The sequence below is a fragment of the Cebus imitator genome, unplaced genomic scaffold (genome assembly GCF_001604975.1).
Source record: "Cebus imitator isolate Cc_AM_T3 unplaced genomic scaffold, Cebus_imitator-1.0 Scaffold52, whole genome shotgun sequence".
Classification (NCBI taxonomy): Eukaryota; Metazoa; Chordata; class Mammalia; order Primates; family Cebidae; genus Cebus; species Cebus imitator.
Window position 1 is genome coordinate 3,460,234 of NW_016107367.1, and position 20,332 is coordinate 3,480,565.

Consider the following 20,332-nt stretch of genomic DNA (forward strand, 5'->3'; position numbering starts at 1 on the left):
CGGCTAGAGTACCTACTCTTGTTTCAGCCTAAATAACCAAATTTGTTTTTAGCTGTCCCCATTACAAGCCCAGGCAACAGCTGTGTTCCAGAGCTTCTGAACCTCACGTCCCCTTCCTGCATGCCCGGGTCCCCTGAGACCAGGGACATTCAGCAGAAAAGGGTGTGCTGCCCCCAGCCCCTCCCTAGCTCCCTAGCACAGGCTGGTGTGTGCCTGTGTCCCATTTTTATTGAAACGCAGAGTTGACACTCTGGGAGGGCATGGACTTCCTGCAGGAGAGGCAGTCTCCCCTTAAACAAGGCTCCCTCCTTCAAGAGAAAATTGGGCCTCTGAAGGCTCCTGTGGTCGGATCCTGCCTGCCAGCAAGGTAGGGAAGATCCAGGCTGGGTGACCCAGGAGGGGAGTCTCATGAAGTGGCCTAAAGCAGAGCTGGGGACCCAGCAGGAGGGGCTGGAAGGAGCCCAGGTTTCAGACAGCACTGAGCATCCCACCTGCAGGAGGCGGGGAGGGGCAGGGACGCCACTGGGCATCAAGCAGCGGGCTTGGGGGGCAGAAGTGGGCTCTGGAAAATGGTTCAGAACTGGGACCTCACGCTTGGCCCCCCACCCTGAGCTGCTCAGCAGGGAGGCCAGGCAGCTGCTGTATGCCCCCGTGCTTCAAGACATGCAGTACCATGCTCTGAGACATAGGGTCAGGTTTGACAGCCTGAGAAACTGAAATTATCAAGTTTGTCACCTGTGATGAGGTCTTGGTGTCCTCACATCAAGTGTCTTCACCACAGTGGCAGACTGAGATATTTATAGGTGAAATGACCATGGTGGCTTGGACTTGCTTTTGTTTTTAGAGACAAGGTGTTGCTCTGTCACCCAGGCTGGAGTGCAGTGGTGCAATCACAGCTCACTGCAGCCTCCGGGGGTTAAGTGATCCTCCCGTCTCAGCCCCTCCAGTAGCTGGGACTACAGGTGCAACTGCCACACTCAGCTGAGTTTTTAATTTTTTTGTAAAGATGAGGTCTTGGTATGCTGCCCAGGCTGGTCTCAAACTCCTGCGGACTTGTGTTAAAAAATACTCCACTCTCCCCTCAAAAGTTAGGGGAGACAGAGAAAATAAAGTTTTCTTTTTTCTTTTTCTTTTTTTTTTTTTTTTGAGACAGAGTCTCGTTCCGTCACCCAAGCTGGAGTGCAGTGGCATGATCTCGGCTCACTGCAACCTCTACCTCCTAGGTTCAAGTGATTCTCCTGCCTCAGCCCCTGAGTAGCTGGGATTACAGACGCATGCCACCACGCCCTGCTAATTTTTATATTTTTGTAGAGTTGGGGTTTCACCATGTTGGCCAGGCTGGTCTCAAACTCCTGACCTCAGGTAATCCACCTGCCTTGGCCTCCCAAAGTGCTGGGATTACAGGCATGAGCTACCGCACCTGGCCAGAAATAAGATTTTCTCAATGTTTGATTTTCTTTTTCTTTAACCAGAGGAAAGCATGAATGCAGCCCCCATGACCACGAATGATGAAGCCGAGTTTCCCACTTTTGGGAAAATCGCAGGGTTGGCACATCGGAGGGCGGAGGATAAGCCTCGACCTGGGAAGACCACTTTCGTGATCTCGTATCTCCGCTGCCAGGTGAGTACATTGGTAATTTTTAGGCTGGGTGAGAGGCTCTCTCTACTTTTGTGTAGGTTTGACATTTTCTAAAACGCTATTGTTTTAAAAAAGAGAATCTGCAGGAAGAACAGGCCTGGAGTCAGTTTCCACCTGCACCAAGTACGTGTTCCTCAGCTCCTTTTCACCAAAACCTGTCCCCACAGCCGTGGACTGGACCATCCCTCTCTGCCCTTTCCTATGCACCCCCGTGCCTGCAAGATAGGATGACGGCAGCCTGTTCTCAAACCACAGAAGAGATGGCTAATGACTGGAATAGCCAACCTTTGGGTGGTGAACTATCAATCAAAACAAAGTAGGGGGCTGGGAGGATGCCAGAGCCGGCTTTCCAGTGGAGCACGGACAGGTCCCGCCCAGGGAGCTCCCCCACCCTGGTGGCCAGGGACCTAAGATCTACCAATGCCAAGAATTCACTGAACTGTCGCTCTCCACAGTTCCAGTGGCCTGGAAGCTCCCTCCACCTCATCACCCCCGCCCCCACCGGGCTCCTGACAGCCCTGTGTGACCCGTGGCCTCATGTCCTCTCTTCCCTCCATGGCTGGGGCTGTCCCCACCTTGTCTGGATCTCCTGGCCAGCACTGCCTGCATGTGAAGACGCTGGAATGCGGGGTGCCAAGCCAGTGCAGAGCCCACACTGGCTCCTGGTGAGCACTGCATCAAGCTGCCCTGCTGCTGGGGACACAAGATCCTGTGCGCGCGTGTCTATCTTCTGCTCCGCCACCACCCCTCCTTGGCTCCCCCTCCTCTCCGGCAGCTCCCTTACCTGCCCTTGGATTCTGGAGTCCCCCAAGCTGGCTCAGAAGTTTCTTCTCCTGGCCTGGCTTGAGCAACCTGCAATCTCAAGCACACGCGGACTCCCAAAGCCAGCGTCCGGGGAGAGCCTCACGCGTCTGCCTCCCGCAGGATGTCTGTGCTGGGTCTGCAAAGCCCAATGTCTACTTTGCCTTTGCAGTTGGATGCCAAAGAGACACTTTACCTTGCTTCACTTGTTCCAGGCCCCACTTACCACCTCCTTCAGACACGCAGCGATCTGCATCTTAGCTAATGGCACTGTCATCCTACCAGGGAAGCAGTCACGGACTTGGGACTCACCCCCACCCGCATCCACTTCAGCCTCGGCCCTGCTGACGCCACCCCACAAACCTCTCCGGGACAGTGCTCCCACCTCCCACTCCACGCCACCATCACCGGCCACTGAGATGACAGGAATGCCGTCACCCAGCAACCCCCGGCCTGGAAGACCTTTCAGCTTTCCAGTCAGAACCCTTCCCTGCTGATCCCACCAGCAGCCCCCAACGCCCTTTGATACTGGGATTTGGAATAAAGCCCTTAACATGACCCCCAGCCCTTGCCTCTCACAAGCTGCCCGAGTTCTGTGCCCCGCCGTGCTCTTGTATTTCCCTCTCAAAAGGGCTTTGCGAGTGCTGGCGTCAGCCTGTGGGGCCTCTCTCCCTGCTCTCCTGGGCTATTTTCGTCTCTTTGTGCCCAGGAAGCTTTCCAGAGTCCCCATACTCGCTCACGTCTTCCTGTTAGATGCTCTCATCTCCTTCCTGGCTCGGATGGCGGTCACCTAGCATGCAGCTGAGCATGCATTCTGTAAACCTCTGGCTCCTTCGATGCCATGTAGGTGCCACCAGGAAAGGTACTGGTGTGGTTTTGCCTATCCTTATATTCCCAGCGCCTAGCACATGTTCACTGAGACAAGTTTGGAACAAGTGCCAGTCCTGGGGAAGCTACTTCCTTCTCCACACCTCAGTGTGTCTATCAAATAGCTTTCCCTGCAGCCTGCCACAAGCCTACAAAATTCCCCAAACACCCGCAGAAGGACAGATGGACTCCCTGCCCTAGTGGTGTCACTCTTCAAATCGACTTCCCAGGCCCCAGAGGCAGGCGGCAGTGGGCTGGCAGCCTCCAGAGTCCCCAAAGTGAGACAGGGTCTCACTTTGCTGCCCAGGCTGGAGTACAGTGGTCTGATCATGGCTCGCTGCAGCCTCGACCTCCCAGGCTCAAGCAATCCTTCCACCTCGGCCTCCAGAGTAGCTGAGATTACAGGCACACACCACTACACTTGGTTACATTTTAAAATTCTTGGGAGAGATGGGGTCCCGCTATGTTGCCCAGGCGGGTCTTGAACCCCTGGGCTGGAGCCATCCTCCCGCCTCAGCCTCCTAAAGTCCCCAAATCGTCATCTTTCCTTTCCTTTAATCTTTAATACAGGCTGGGCCAATGTGCACGGCCTCTTTTATGATTTTCTTAACATTGTATCTTCTCTACCTTACTTTAATGCAAGAGTGTACTATATAAGACATATTAACCAAGCATATGTAAATTGATTGTTCTCAGTGAGACGTCTAGTCCGCAGTAGGCTATCAGTAGTTACGTTTTTGGAAAGTCAAAAGTTATACACAGGTCTCCTCTGACTGCGTGTGGGGTCAGCACCCCTAAGCCCTGTGCTCAGGCGTCAACTATACTCATCCGCACTTTGAAGCATGTAACACCAGCGCCCACCCTGTTTTTGAGGAAATCCAGCATTCCCTTGATACTGGACCTTATCTTTTTTTTCTTTTCCTTTTTTTTGAGACAGAGTCTTGCTCTGTTGCCAGGCTGCAGTGCAGTGGTGTGATCTTGGCTCACTGCAACCTCCGCCTCCAGGGTTCAAGTGATTCTCCTACCTCAGCCTCCTGAGTATCTGGGATTACAGGCGCCCGTCACCACGTCCAGCTAATTTTCGGATTTTTAGTAGAGATGGGGTTTCACCATGTTGGCCAGGATGGTCTCAATCTCCTGACCTCATGATCTACCTACCTTGGCCTCCCAAAGTGCTGGAATTACAGGTATGAGCCACCGTGCCCTGCCGATACTTCACCTCATCTAAACAGGACTGCCACGGAGACTTTACTCTGTAAAAGCAACAATTTCATCTTAACACAAAGTTTAAAATGGTTAAAGAAAAAATCCCGAGTGCTCTTTGTTCATTGGAAAATTCTCTGATGCTAACCAACTTAATTATTCTAACTTCAAATAAATCATAATCTTTTCTTTAATCTTTCGTCATCTGACGTGTTGCAGGGAAGCCAGGCTGAGAGCTGCACGGTTCCTGAGCCTGTCATTCCAGGAGAACCCCGGAGCTTCAGGCCTTGCTTTCCTGAGAAGCGCTTAGTGACACAGGGTCACTCCTTGCTGTGTTAATGAGTAAGTGAGGGAATAATGGACACCTGCAAGGTTAATACAGCTAGTGCTTGACTTATGACCACGGTCGGGACCGCAGACTGGTCGTTGCACGATTTGGTCGTAAGTTGAGTAGGCTATATGTACAGTTGAAATGGTGCACGCGGAGATGGTAGTGCTGCCGGAAGCTGGTCCGCACTGTCGTACGCCCAGCTGGGCAACGTTTGCGCTGCCAGACGCAGAGCAGTCGTGGCTAGCGATTGTGGTCGTAAAGTCGAATGGTCGTAAGTTGCATAGGTGGTAAGTCGATGAATACCTGTACTGCCCTGGTGAAAGAATTTCACTTAAAATGAAATTAATCCATTTTAAATCCATCAAATTCATTCATAAAATGATTAATTCATTATAAAGTTAGCAATAGTAGTTTACATATATATATATATATATATATATAAAATAGTACATACAGGTATTGATCGACTTACCACCTATGCAACTTACGACCATTCGACTTTACGACCACAATCGCTAGCCACGACTGCTCTGCGTCTGGCAGCGCAAACGTTGCCCAGCTGGGCGTACGACAGTGCGGACCAGCTTCCGGCAGCACTACCATCTCCGCGTACATATAGCCTACTCAACTTACGACCAAATCGTGCAACGACCGGTCTGCGGTCCCGACCATGGTCATAAGTTGAACACTAGCTGTATATCTAAAATAGTATGTTTGTGTGTGTGTGTGTGTGTGTGTGTGTGTATCATTTGTCTATTACTGAACTTGGCAAACAGAAATATATAGAAATAAAAGTAGACCTTACTGCTGTGTAAGTCAATAATGGATGCTGTTCCTTCCCTCCATTGTTAATTTAAAAATGATTGCTGCCCAAGTGCAGTGGCTCACTCACACCTGTAATCCCAGCACTTTGGGAGGCTGAGGAGGGTGGATCACCTGAGGTTGGGAGTTTGAGACCAGCCTGACCAACATGGAGAAACCCTGTCTCTATTAAAAATACAAAATTAGCCAGGTGTGGTGGTGCATGCCTGTGATCCCAGCTACTTGGGAGGCTGAGGCAGGAGAATCACTTGAACCTGGAAAGCAGAGGTTGTGGTGAGTCAAGATTGTGCCACTGCACTCCAGCTTGGGCCACAAGAGTGAGAAACCACGTAAAGTAACAATTGGGTACGGTAATTAAGCCAAATCTTTATAGGTCTCTCCCTATGAATGCTTCCACACTGTCTGCAAACTACAGTCTCATTTGCAAAGGACCCAGGTAAGAACGAAATCTGCATATGAAACAGTATAGTGTGAATCGTATCTAATTTTAAGTATTTTAATTTATATGCTTTCATGAATATAGGTCAATAAGGAATCCACTTTTCAGATTTTATTTCATTATAGAATATATTTGACAAGGATACATACAAACAGATTCATCTTCAATAATACACGGTGTCTACTGGTGCCCTGCACTTCCGCAGCAGGCTGGTGATGTTGTCAAAAAGGTTTCTGAAATTTGCTCTTAATCAGCCACTCTGAACAACCAGTGCCATAGAGTTCAGATAATTCCATTCACTTACTTGCCTAGAATGAGTAAAAATCTTAATATTTGTTTTAAAGTCTGTTTATTACTCTTCTATTTAAAAATTTGAGATACATTCCCCAATGTAAACAATAAATTTCAATCTGTCACACAATGGAAATGGATAAGGCCTTCTTGACAAATTTCTGCCACCTCCGTTCAACGCATCAGAGCTCAATCTTATTTCATATGGTAATGAGTCGCCCATGCACAAAAGACAGAAAAAGCAGCTGCCCTTGGTACCTGGTGGAGCCTTTGGAGACTTCTCTCTGCAGGTTTATGGTACACTCAAGAGAGATCTTTCTGAGTTGGTCTACTTGGTCGTAAAATACAAATATACAATGTCTGTAAGCATCAGACAGTGAAGCCTAGTCTTACATATTTATTATGAATTGCTAGAATCCTATACAAATACAATATCATCTCATGCCAAGTCATATACAGAAGAAGGTGGCAAAACGTCTCACCGTTAATCAGGGCGTGTGAACAAGGGAGGGGGTGCAAGCCAGTTGGGCGTGAAGAGGCTGACCGCATCTGGTTAGGCAGGACGGTGTCACTGAAACTTGGAAACGCCTGTGTCCCCTGCTGAAATATTTAAGTCAATTAGGAGTAGAATCTGCCTAGCACAAGAAGGATACAAGCCCTCTCTCATAGACTCCCCAAGGGAGAAGGTCATGAAACCTTGGAAAATGTAACCAAATACAGTCTCATCTTTGCGTCTCCTGATTCAGCTGTGCAAATCAGTTACTCACTCTCCTTAAGTGGTATCTGCCCTTTTAGGACCAATTCATCAACAGCCATCATGGTTCAGTACCTCATTATCATCATCAATATGTGACAGCAAGCTAGATGGTGAAACAGTGAAGACTATATACAGTGTTTTAAAAGGCATTCTGTGACCATTTTTGAAGAGTTCATAGAAAAGTTACTAAGAGGACACCAGTCACTTCTGTTGATGTTGCTGTCATGTAAACGCTGGAACCTGGTTGATATTCAACGTGCAGTGTCATTTATTGTACAACAAAAGTGAACGCTGTGGCACCGCTGACCCGCTAAGCTAAGGTAGCCGGCAGAGGGTACAGTTTTCCTGAGGTTTGTAAGAACTTTTTAAACAAAACAGAAATCACAGTGACCAGGGGTAATGCGAGTCTGTGTCTTCCTTGCCCATGCTGCTCCCCATGGCTCTCGGTGGGGACTAAATGACACGCCACTGCATGATGCTCGTGTCCTTCCCGCCCGTGGAGATGAGGTGGCTGTCTTCGCAGAGGAAATTGACGTTGGTGACGTGGCTGCTGTGCCCGCCGTAGATGTGGCTTGGAGCCTGGAAGAGAATGATATGGGGAAAGGTTCCTTTACTATAAAGGCAAACCGTCTGCAATGGGAAGTGCTTGAATTCTCACTGCATGCCTTAATTCCTTTACTCTCCCTTCACTCGGCAGCTGCCACTTGGGCACCTGCTCTGTGCAGGACTCAGAAGGGACACAGAAACAAACCCACAGTCCTCCTGGACAGACACGAGCAAGTAACTGCCCTCAGCCGAGTGATACGTTCAGTATCATCAGAGGTGCCAGGTATGAGGTCACCCCAAAGGCGGGTCTAACCAGACACTGGCTGAGGGTGAGGGGTCTCCTTGTTGAAGGGGGATCAGGCCAGGGTCATGAGGATGAGGAAGGGTGGTCCCAGGCCTTAGGGCTGGCTCAGCTCAGCAGGGCTGGAGCAAGGGAGCCGCGGTGGAGGGCAGAGGCATGAGCCCGTGGGGCCGCAGAGGTAGACGAGCAGATGAGAGTCTCGGGGTTTCCCTAAGGGCGGCCAGAAGCACTGAGAGCACGGATAGCGGAGTCAAATCCGCATCCGTGGCTGGCAACACTCACAACCCATTTCCTTTTAGTCTCCAAACAGGTCAGGCACACGTGCATGCCCGACGGGGGATGAGATTAGTGGAGGAACAGGCCCTTTACCCTGAACTGCGAGCAGGGGAATGAGAAGAGGTGCACTTTGCCAAAGTCGTCGCCTGTAGACAGGAGTTTTTTCTCATGGGCCCGGCAGACGGCATTGATGTCGGTTCCATCCGAGCCTTCTGGCCACACTCCTGAAACAAAGACCACAAACAGAGCACTGGAAATACCAGGGGACACAGGGTACATCGCACAGGAACTGGCTGCCGTACTGTCCTGAACATAAAACTGCCTCAAGTCCAGCTTTAGAAACAAGGGTCAAAAGAGCAGTCATCTCAGCCCGGGCTTCTCCCTGTGCGCCCAGCATTGCTCAGGCAGTCTTGGGAAACCCTCTGATGCTCACTGCACGGGAGCAGGACGATGGGCTTTTCGGGTTGCCGTGTCTTTGGAGGGCCCTTCTTGAGGCCAGGGCAGCCAGGACTAGGAGCCCTGGTTCTCAAGGCGCTGCCCCTCCTTCATCTCTGAAGCGTCTTGGGAAGCTGCCCTGTCCTCACGCCTGCAGTTCCTTGTTCCCGTCGTAACTCTCTACATGTGTGGGTCTCTCCAAAGGCCATTTAACCCTGGCTCTGCGCATGTTTCTTGGGGTCACTCCCTGTAGCTGCTGCTTGCCTGGTGCAGCTTGGCAGTGGTGGCCGTCGTTACTGGCTGCAGACTCTGCAGCCCTGAGCCCAGGTAGGCCTGGAGAATGGGTGGGTGGGGGACACCATCTTCCGACCATTGTCAGGGAAACCCTTTGCACAATACCTGTGGCTAGAAGGCTGGATATACATGGGTTTTCAATTGGGAGCTCTGGAGTGAACCTTCAGACCTCAGCACTGAATACCAGAAAATATCGGCCAATTCTCACCAATCTACTGGCTTGTGCTCTTTTATAGATGATAAACAGTGTCTTTAAAAATTTTATTAATTTGTGGCCCTTTAATTTAGGTCACTTATGAATATATTCCTAAGGTGAACTTTGAAGAAAGTAAAATGTTTAGTTTAAGAACCAAAAAAATAGAAATAAAAACCCTCACAAATGATAAGTAAGTTGACTGAGCACCATCTGGATTACCCAGGTCCGTGTGGCACAACCTGACAGGAGAGGGTTCCAGGGAATTCTCAGGACCCGCCATCCTGTACGCTGGAGAAGGGTTAAAAACTCATCTCTCTGGTTCTTCTCAGCGGGCCGCAGCTGGGCAAGCCCCGGCCCTCCCCCAGGGAGCGGCGGGAGGCATGTCTCATGGGGTCATGTAGCAGCAGAGCAGTCTGACAAGACTGGTGACTATGAGACTCCAAAGCTGCTGATGAAACGTTTTAAAGGGACATTATGTTGGAACCCAGTGAACTCTGCAGGAAACTTACCAAAAACATGGAATCCCAAAGTGCAGGTGTAGGTGGCCCATTCAATGTCTCTTGTAGTTTCCACGCTTACAACTTGCTTACAGGCGGAGGGAACCCCTGCAAAAAGCAAACGCAATCTGGCGACATCTAAGCTGAGGCCCCACCCCTCCCCCGAGCAAGGCTGAGCCCCCAGAGCTGAGCCCCGTTGGGTACAGAGCCCTCCCCAGAGAGGGAGACCCTCCACTTCCCAGTCGTGTGGGAACCGTGTGCACAGCTGTGAGCTCGCCTGGAATGGAGCCCGAGCCCCGGGCCTGGGTGGAGACGCCCTCTTCTTTGTTTTTTCCCATCTCGGTCTCTGAGTCTGTTTCCCACAGTCTGGCTTCCTTGTCTCCGGTTCCTGGGTCTCCGCCTGCCGCCCGCCACACCGGAGCCCCTGAACACAGCTCTGCCCCTGCTGTCAGGCCCCCCAGCCTCCCTGTACTGCATTCTCTTCAGCTCAGAGTCAGGAATGGAGGTTATGGAAAGCAGTCACATCAAGGGCCTAGAGCCTCCCAGGGGACTTGTGCGTTCCCCAAATGAGCTCTCACCAGCAGAGTATGAGACCGCACCTGAGAAGGTTCTAGACCCAGGGACTGTCCCTGAAAACCATCTCCTGTCCCTGTGCCTGTGTCAGGTAGGCCCTGGACAGGGAGCAGGTGAGACGGTGTAGCTGCCGTCCCCACTGGAGCAAGCTAAGTCTCGGTACACACCGCCCCTGCTTTCCCTGCTGTCCGTGGTCCTGCTTGATCTGGTTGGTGAGTACCAGCCACAATTATCCTTGCTGTTCCTAGGCACGGCCTGGGCCCAGAGACTGGCCAGGGTGGGGTTGGGAGAGGAGGAGGAGGAGGGGTCCCAGGGCTGCTGTCTACCTAGGTAGGAGGGACTTCATGGCCTGTCCCGTGAGGATAACACCGTCCAAGCCCTCCTTGTGCCTGGACAGCTCTGGACCCACCCTCTTCTGCCACATCAGCCCACCTCCAGCCTCCCGCTGCAGGGCTCGGCCTTCTTCCCCTTGGGGCAGGCCCTGCACCTTCTCCTCCACGGGGGCTCACAGTCAGCAGGAAACTGGGAAGGACCCAAGAGGCCATGCAGCCCCATTCCTCAATGTTACAGAGGAAGAAACCATGGCCTAGAGCTGATGGCCCGCATCTGTCATGTGGGAGGTGGGTTTTCAGAGGCCCCTGGGTCTCAGAGTGAACACTATGAGATTGAGACTTCATACAACCCAGGAGTGGTACTCACAGTAGAGGATTTCGTAGTCTCCGGAATTTGACACGAGGAATTGCGAGTTTACCGACCAGTCCAGGTGAGTAATGAAGCTGGAATGACCCTGGGAGAGAAGAACACTGTCTTCACTTCACTGGCCTTAGAAGTCCCTGCCAACACCGTTCTGCTGTGGTTAAATAAATGCACACAGGTGCATGAGAGGCGGCAGGACCATAGTCGGCGCTTACCGAGCACTTGCCCACACGTGTGTACTTCCTCCCGTTGTCACTGACGCCATAGATATAGATGCAGTTGTCATGTGAGCCTATGGCTAGGAAATTCCCATCTACAAAGAAAGGACAAATTACACTTCAGAGGTGAAAAATACACATTTTATTCGTTACAAAGGATAACGGTAGCTGCTACCATGGATTTAGACAAAATCGCCAGATTCATGAATTATTTCCAAGAGAAAAATCTGGTTTTGAATGAATTCTCTGCCACTTCCTAAGCTATCTTTTGAAAAATACACACCTGGCCAGATGATAAAATCTGGTAAAGATTGAGATATTTTTTATGAACTTTTTATTTTTTTGAGACAGGGTTTCGCTGTCATAGGCTACAGTGCAGTGGTGCGATCGCAGCTCACTGCAGCCTCAACCTCCTGGGCCCAAGTGATCCTAGGGAGGTAGCTGGGACTGCAGGCCTGCACCACGACACTCAGCCAATTCAAAAACTTTTTTTTTGTAGAGTTGGGATCTCGCTGTGTTGACTAGGTTGGTCTTAAACTCCTGAGCTCAAGTGATCTGGATGCCTTGGCCTCCCAAAGTGCTAGGATTACAGGCGTGAGCCACCGTGCCCTATGAACTCTTTTCATACAATTTTATCAAATCTTATGAAGCCCTTCCCTGTCCCAATCACTGAAGGATGGAGGAGCCCACAAAGCCCACCGGGATGGCCTTCCAGCACGTCACTCCTCACTGAGTACACGGGTTCACTTAGGCCTCTGCGCTCGCCGCCCCCTGCTGGGATGGCCCTTCCTGCCTCTCTTCCCAGGGGTATCTTGGTGTCTTCTCCCACTAGGTTTCTGGTTCTGGGAGGGCCTAAGGACCTAGGCCTTGATGCTTGTGTGGAAACACACGGGAAGGAGCCCTTTGCTACAAAAGGCAGCAGCAGCCCAGGTGGCTGGAAGTGATCATGCACGCCACGCCGGGAGGAGGACCCAGGACAGGAGGCGGGGAGGAGGACCCAGGACAGGAAACAGGGCCTGGAGGGGAGTCCGGCAAATGGTCTGACTTTCCTGAGCCAGCAAGCAAACAGAAGGACTGGAAACCTGGAGCCAAGCAGGACCCAGAACAGAATGCAGGGTAGAGGGGGCCTCTCCGCTCCAGCAAGGGGACTGCAGGTCCTCCATCCACAAACACAGCGAACGGTGCGTTTTCACGGCAGTCGGGAGGCTTCACTTGGACAGTATTTGTACAGGGTTTTACGCTCACGGGCGCGTCAAGCGTCAATAAGGGTCGTTTCTCTCCTCCTCTTTCCTGTGATTTTCCTTCTCCGGACCCAGGGTGGCCTGGTGCCTCAGGGAATGGCATTTTAGGAAGTGATGGCCTAGGCCAGGTCAAAATAGGGGTGGCCTGTCCAAATCAAGAATCCTGAAGGAATGGGGCAAATCCATATTTTTTGCTGAAAAAAACAAAAAGGACTGCTGAAGCCAGAGACGGGCCATCGTCGGCTGCTGATGGGCTGGAGAAGGACAGGTGACCACGCCAGAAATCAACTGGCCCTGTGCTCAGTGCCTGCAACTGACCACCACGGCAACAGTGATGACGACCACAATCAAATGGCCACTTAATTTTACTAATTACAGTCATTAAATGGCGTGTGTGTGTGTGTGTGTGTGTGTGTGTGTTTTGAGATGGAGTTTTACTCTTGATCAGGCTGGAATGTAATGGTATGATCTCAGCTCACTGCAACTTCTGCCTCCTGAGTTCAAATGATTCTCCTGCCTCAGCCTCCTGAGTAGCTGGGATTATAGGAACACACCACTGTGCCTGGCTAATTTTTGTATTTTTAGTAGAGATGGGGTTTCACCATGTTGGCCAGGCTGGTCTCAAACTCCTGACCTCAGGTGATCTGCCCACCTCAGTCTCCCAAACTGCTGGGATTACAGGTGTGAGCCACTGCAACCAGCCCTCATATCTGTTTTGAAAGATGAATGAAACCCAGGACTTGACAGTGTCCCTCAGCCATCCACTTCTGTCTCTGACAGCCTCAGTCAGATTGTAGTTCCTCTTGCCCATTCTAATCCACAGTCTTCATGCAGGAGTTGAAGCCCACTTTTGCCTGGGGAAGTCCTCCCCGCAGAGGGGAACTGGCTGATCGTATCATCCACAGCCCCAGGCTTCTGCACAGGTATGGAGAGCTGTCCCAGGAGGCCCTCAGCCTCCCTGTGGACAACTCAGACCAGCCCACCCCACCCAGGTCTCTGCATCCTTAGCACACACCTGCTAGTGCTGCCTCACCCCTTGCAGGTGAAGTGGAAATGGGCAGTGACTCAGAGACAGAGGCAGAACTAGGAGAACGTTCCCTTCCTTGGAGGTGGTGCCTCCAGTCCGTCCCCCGAGACTACCACCACAAAAAACCTCGAAACGACTCTTCCATTGACCACGACAACTGCCTGGGAAGACGGCAGTGTGAGAATGAGAATGTGGGCTTTGAGGTCAGAAAAACCTAGGTTCAATCTGAGCTCTTTTACCCACATTCATCCATAAATATATAAAACCAACTGCCTAAGAAATCAAAACCAACCAGTGTTTGTTAATATACTAACTAGAGACCAGATGAAACCTAGCACAGCCTGGTTCTTGGGTCCCACAGAGCCTTTTTCTTTCCCTAATTGTCCTCTTCTCCTCCAAAAACTCTCTAAGCCTCATTCCCCAGCTCTCTCCGAGACTGAGATTCCTAAACTTACTCCACTGAAATAAGCTAGTATTTGGCCCAAAATGAAAATCAGCTGGAGAACTCATAAAGGCAAGGAGCAGGAGTCCAGGTGCTCAGAGGGAAAGGACAACCTTACGGCTGTTTCCTACTGATCATTCACTCTTCACCAGGCTGGGGGCTTCAGTCAAGCCCAGCAGCACCTCAGCAGAGGGTTCAATTAGTCTTGCTCTGCAGGATGAGGAAACTGAGGCTCAGTAACTTGTGTACGGCAACACGGCCAGGTGAATGGCACAGGCAGAAATCACTGCATGGGTGGCAAGTACCTGCATGCTGACGAGAGACATGTGGGTGCAGGAACAGCCGTGCCGCTACGGTGCAGCCTCTCCTGGCACACTGGGCACTGGAATTTTGGGCTTGGAGACAAGACGGCTGCATCTGGATGGGGACTGGCCCAGGGCGGGTGGATGCCACACGGGAGGGGAAAGGGCTGGCTGGATGGCAGGGGCTGCATCACCACTGGTCTTAGACGCAGGCTGACAAGGCGGGATTTGATACTGCAAGTGACTGAGTGAATGCCAGATTCAGATTCATCCCAGTAAAGGCAGAAAAAACCCACCTTTCAAACAATGACATGGATAAGATCGAAGAAGAGAAATATGGCTGCACGACCAGTTGTACCTGGTCCTTCTGGTCTTCTCTCTTTCATCTTCACATTCTGATTTTTCAATGAGCTGAAACTAGAACAGGAGGACTAAGGATCTGCAGCTGGGCTTAATGAATAGGAAATTATTTTCTTTCTATTTCGTTCTTTAAAAAAGTACAATCTTGACCGGGCGCGGTGGTTCACGCCTGTTATCCCAGCACTTTGGGAGGCCAAGGCGGGTGGATCACGAGGTCAAGAGATCGAGATCATCCTGGTCAACAGGGTAAAACCCCATCTCTACTAAATACACAAAAATTAGCTGTGCGTGGTGGCACACACCTATAGTCCCAGGTACTTAGGAGGCTGAGGCAGGAGAATCGCTTGAACCTGGGAGGTGGAGGTTGCAGTGAGCCGAGATTGAGCCATTGTACTCCTGTCTGACAACAGAGCGAGACTCCATCACAAAATAAGAAAAAGTACGATCTTCATTCAATCAAAACTCCATTCTGTCCAATCAGAAAGTGCTCTATAAGATTCTCGACACGAAAGTTAAATATGAGAATTGTCACGATGAAGCTTTAATAAGCCTACGTGGGAGCTGGCATTTTGCCAACAGTCAGTTGACTGTGGTTGTAATAAACTTTCATGCAACATTAGCTTTTCAGCAAAAGCCCATGTTATGTAAAATAGTCCATAAATGAAAAACAGTTGCTACAACATGCCTGAGATGGGTATTCAATGGTCCGTGGAAATGCTCTAGGCTCATGGCTCTGAGTGTGCCGAAGAACCCCCACTGCTCTGGGCAATTCACACACACTCCTGGAGGGCTTTGCTTCGTGGCTGGGTTCTAGGCGTGTGCCCAGAGTTCCAGGGCTGGCTTTCTGCACCTCCCTCCGCCACCCACAGTGAGGTACAGACCAACAACTCAAACCTGGGCCTGCCTGTCGGGCTCACAGAAGTGAGAAACTGCCAGAAAGACTTAGTTCTCAATTGCTGCTAAAGTTTTGCTTGTCCAGTTTATGAGGTAACCCCTCTGATCTGCACCCCCGTACAGCTAACAGCAATGTTGAAGAGGATCGCAAAGTGGCCCTGGTTCCTCCTAAAGCTCCGTCTCTACACTCCCGGTCTGTGGCGATGGGTCAGGGTCCACCCACATCACTGAGTGCGAAGGTGGCATTTATCCCTGGACAGGGCGCCTGCAGCTGGGGGCCTGTTGGTCCTTCTCACATTCTGGAGGCCCAGCTCCATCTAGAAAGCTCAAGAACCACTGGCTTTTCCTCTGGCCATCAACACAACCCCCAGAGCTATGCTGAGACCGATGGAATGAGAAAAAGCCCTCATCATTTCACGATGGTCTCCTTACTTAGCACACAGCAGTGTAGGGGGCTGCTACCTGGGAGATGGGCTACAGATGTCAGCTGGGATTGTGGTAGCAGGTTCCTGAAATTCCATGTTAATGGCAATCTGTGCTTGGGCATCAAATGTTTTTTTTTTCTCTCTCTCTTTTTAGTTTCAAGTCTATAAATACTTAAATCCAAAAAGGAGATAGTAATCTACAACAGTATAGCCTATATGCTGGAAAACTCCTGTGTAACCAGAAAACTCATACTGCTGATCACATTTTGCTTTGCGTCAGTTGCACTATAGCTAGTTATAGGTACATTAATGCATGGAACTAACCTGCCGTAAACCCTGTGCCAGGAGCTAGCTGGGCACACAGTGCTGAAGAAAATAGGGTCCATCCCATTATGGAACTGTGGGTCACTCCCCAGGGGCCTGAGTCCACCATCTGGGTGCTGTTCCTGGGGCCATCACTGCTGTTGTTACTGATGATGATGATATCACATCCCTTGTGACATCTGTATAATGCTCTGCTGAGAACTCATTCACACTTCTTTCAGTTGGGCCTCATGGTAACGTGCTGCCCGATCTGACAAGGCCACCTGGCTAACTAAGGGAGGACACTAGATCCAAATGCAGTTGTCCTGGCCCTGGCTCAAGGCTTTTACTTTTTCCCCACACAGCTTCCAGGAAATGACTCAAGCCGAGAGGCAGAGTTCTAGTAGGAAGAGCTCTCTGCTCTCTAGGGAATGGTTGTTAGCGTAAGTGACAAGAAATAGAAACATGCTTCCCAATGGACTTGCTCATGTTAGCCGGTGCTGACAAGTATCTGAGGGCTTTCTAGGAAAGAGGCTGCAGATGAGGCCCTTGTGCCTTCCACAGACTTTCAAAATATCTGAGAAAATGATGAGAAACAAGATAGGATACAGAACACTGGCTAAATTAACAGAAAGAAACGTGACACTGAAGAGGTCATGAATGGAAGGCATTCCAAGTCAAGCTCCTTCTCAACATGGAGAAAGGGCTGCCAAGGGGGCTGAGCAGTTGCCTGTTTAGGGTGAGAAGTTATGAACATGGTTTGGGTACAAGGAAGAAGTATCCATAAGAAATGCTCTATTGGATTGTCCCTAAAGCTTGAGGACATGTCCCACTGTGAAGCAGAGTCGACGCTGTCAATCAGGTTATAAAACAGAAGATCCCTACAGAGACCAGAAGCTCAGATTCAGCCTCTCCCATTTCCAAGAGTGTCAGCATAGCCAAATGGCCTGCATATGACAGAAAAACAGTATTTCTTTTTTTTTGTTTTTTGAGACGGAGTTTCACTCATGTTACCCAGGCTGGAGTGCAATGGCGCGATCTCGGCTCACAGCAACCTCCGCCTCCTGGGTTCAGGCAATTCTCCTGCCTCAGCCTCCTGAGTAGCTGGGATTATAGGCATGCACCACCATGCCCAGCTAATTTTTTGTATTTTTAGTAGAGACAGGGTTTCACCATGTTGACCAGGATGGTCTCGATCTCTTGACCTCGTGATCCACCCGCCTCGGCCTCCCAAAGTGCTGGGATTACAGGCTTGAGCCACCGCGCCTGGCCGAAAAACAGTATTTCTTACAACATACTCATATAGTAAAAAGGCTTAGAAACATCCCCTACCCTGGGGCAATGAGCACTCCTAACACCCATATTGTGATCTTGCTTCAGATGAGAAAGGAAGGAGGGCCTCCTGAGAGAAAGGGCTACAGGTAAGAAAGGTACACAAGGATCCGGGAACAACTTGTTATGCCAGAGAACAAGTATTAAAGACTCCTGAGGTCATGTCAGAAGGACGCAGGAGCCAACTAAAGTAACTTCCGCTGGTCGATGATGGATAAATTGTTCCATCTTAGACTGGAATATAGCAAATATACTTCAATCCATAATGGTACCAAAACTACATCACGACCACCACCACCGACCGGTCAATGTTAGAGGATGCAGAAAGCAAATGCATTATCTCAGAAACTGGAAAATAAAGAGAATGAAATCAAGCATTAATCCTCACCTTCCTATATGAACTCTACCACTGGGTACCAAAATAGTAGACGAAGGAAAGTTTCTCTTCACAGAAGTACTACATCTAATAAAAGAAGAAGAAAAGCTAACACTGGAAATCAATAGTTGGCAACCCTTTATGGATCTAGGCACTGGGTATCAACAGCTGCTAAGATCACAAAAAGTAAGAAAAACCCATTATGTGCCTCCTATAGGAAAAATATAGCAATACACATTGAGCTTGAATATGACCAAGGCTTGATATTCAAAAATCACTTTATGGGAAATACAGGGGACAGGGGAACACATAAAGCAACACCACAAAGATGCATTCAGCAAATCCAGTGTTGAAAATGCTACAGGACAAATGAGCCAGTTTCTTCAACAAATGTATTATAACAGGGGGGAGAGAGAACACCTATGGATTAAAAGAAACTAATAAGTCATATCAACCAACTACCATTGTGTGGGCCTTTTGTTGCTTCTTTAAACAAATTGTTAAAAAAAAAATAGTAAATTGGGCCAGGAGCAGTGGCTCACACCAGCAATCACAGCACAAGCACTTTGGGAGGCCGAGGCAGGAGAATCACCTGAGGTCAGGCGTTCGAGACTCGCCTGGCTAACATGGTAACACCCTGTTTCTACTAAAAATACAATAAATTAGCCAGGCATGGTGGTGTGTGTCTGTAATGCCAGCTACTTGGGAGGCTGAGGCAGGAGACTTGCTTGAATCTGGGAAGCAGAGGTTGCAGTGAGCTCAGATTATGCACTCCAGCTTGAGCAAAAAGAGTGAAACTCCATCTCAAAAAAAAAAAAAAAAAAAAAAAAAAAAAAAAAAAAAAAAAAAAAAAAAAAAAAAAAAAAAAAAAAAAAAAAAAGGAATTGGGCCAGGCATGTTGGCTCATGCCTGTAATCTCAGCATTTTGGGAGGCTGACAAGGGCAGGTCACCTGAGGTCAGGAGTTCAAGACCAGCCTGACCAACATGGAGAAACAATGCCTCTATGAAAAATACAAAATTAGCTGGGTGTGGTGGTGTATGCCTGTAATCCCAGCTACTTGGGAGGCTGAGGCAGGAGAATCACTTGAACCCAGGAGGCAGAGGTTACAGTGAGCTAAGATCATGCTATTGCACTCCAGCCTAAGCAACGAGAGCGAAACTCCGTCTCAAAAAAAAAAGAAGTAAATTGAAAATTTGAACATGCAAGTGGTCATCTGATGACATTAAGACATCAACGGTAATTGGAGTTGGGGAGGAGACAATGATATTGCAGTTATATTAAAAATAAGAGGGCAGGTTGGGTTCTGTGGCTCATGCCTATAATCCCAGCACTTTGGAAGGCCAAGGAAGTGGGTAGATTGCTTGAGCTCAGGAGTTCGAGACCAGCCTGGGCAACATGGCAAAACCCCGTCTCTACTAAAAATACAAAAAATTAGCCAGGTGTGGTGGCACACACCTGTAGTCCCAGCTACTCTGGAGGCTGAGGGGGAAGGATTGTTTGAGCTCGGAGGGTGGAGGTTGCAGTGAGCCAAGATCATGCCACTGCACTCCAGCCTGGGTGACAGAGTGAGACTCTGTCTTAAAAAAAAAGATACAGCTGGGCACAGTGGCACATGCATGCCTATAGTTCCAGTTATTTGAGGGCTAAGGCTGTAGTGTACTATGATCATAGATATGAGTAGCCACTGCACTCCCGCCTGCAACATAGTGAGACCTCATATCTAACAATAAAAAACAGTCATTAAAAAAAATAAGAGGGGCTGGACATGGTGGCTCATACCTATAATCCCAGCACTTTGGGAGGCTGAGGCAGGTGAATCACCTGAAGTTGGGAGTTCGAGACCAGGCTGGCCAACCTGGCAAAACCCCATCTCTACTAAAAATACAAAAATTAGTCCGGTGTGGTGGCATAAGCCTGTAGTCCCAGCTACTCAGGAGGCTGAGGCACAGGAATTGCTTGAACCCGGGAGGCAGAGGTTGCAGCGAACCAAGATCGTGCCACTGTATTCCAGCCTGGGCAACAGAGCAAGACTTTGTCTTAAAAAAAACAAAATGAACAACAACAACAAAAGAGGGCCATTCTTCTAGCTGTGGCCAAATGAGGTTGGCAAATCCTCTCCACATAAAGCAATTGTGAAATTCTATAAAATGACAAAAGCAACCATTTCCATGCTCTGCAAATTGAACAAAGACATGAAAATCTGAGAAATGTTTATGTCTGAAAACCTTCTGGACTTCAGGTAGAAACAAGGTGAATCCATAGTGTTCTTCCCTGGGCTACCCTCGCTCCTTCCCAGCAGCTGGCCCAGCACAGAGGTCCTGCCAGGGAAGAGCAGGCGCTGGAGACCGTGCAGCTGTGGCCAAAGGGGCTCACTCCAGATGGTGCCTGGGGAATGGCAGCACTGGCAATGGGAGAGACCATCTCCAGGGAAGATGGGGGCGGGGGT

The 20,332-nt window shown here is 49.7% G+C and overlaps 1 protein-coding gene and 1 non-coding gene across 14 annotated transcripts in view; both read right to left on the reverse strand.

Moving 5' to 3' along the window:
- Nucleotides 1–1,469: 1,469 nt before the first annotated feature.
- LOC119471196 lies at nucleotides 1,470–1,629 on the reverse strand. The gene has a single exon (XR_005200227.1). It is a non-coding gene; the product is annotated as a U1 spliceosomal RNA (small nuclear RNA).
- A 4,569-nt stretch (nucleotides 1,630–6,198) lies between these two features.
- The window catches only part of EML1 (EMAP like 1), a 202,843-nt gene continuing 188,709 nt past the window's right edge, over nucleotides 6,199–20,332 (reverse strand). For all 13 annotated transcript variants that reach the window (XM_017528138.2, XM_017528141.2, XM_017528143.2 and 10 more), the window contains 5 exons: nucleotides 11,180–11,277; nucleotides 10,968–11,055; nucleotides 9,708–9,803; nucleotides 8,367–8,497; nucleotides 6,199–7,729 (listed from right to left, as the gene is read on the reverse strand). In XM_017528138.2, the coding sequence (XP_017383627.1) occupies nucleotides 7,604–7,729; nucleotides 8,367–8,497; nucleotides 9,708–9,803; nucleotides 10,968–11,055; nucleotides 11,180–11,277 (539 nt within the window). In that variant the 3' untranslated portion in view covers nucleotides 6,199–7,603. The remainder of the gene's footprint in view (nucleotides 7,730–8,366; nucleotides 8,498–9,707; nucleotides 9,804–10,967; nucleotides 11,056–11,179; nucleotides 11,278–20,332) is intronic.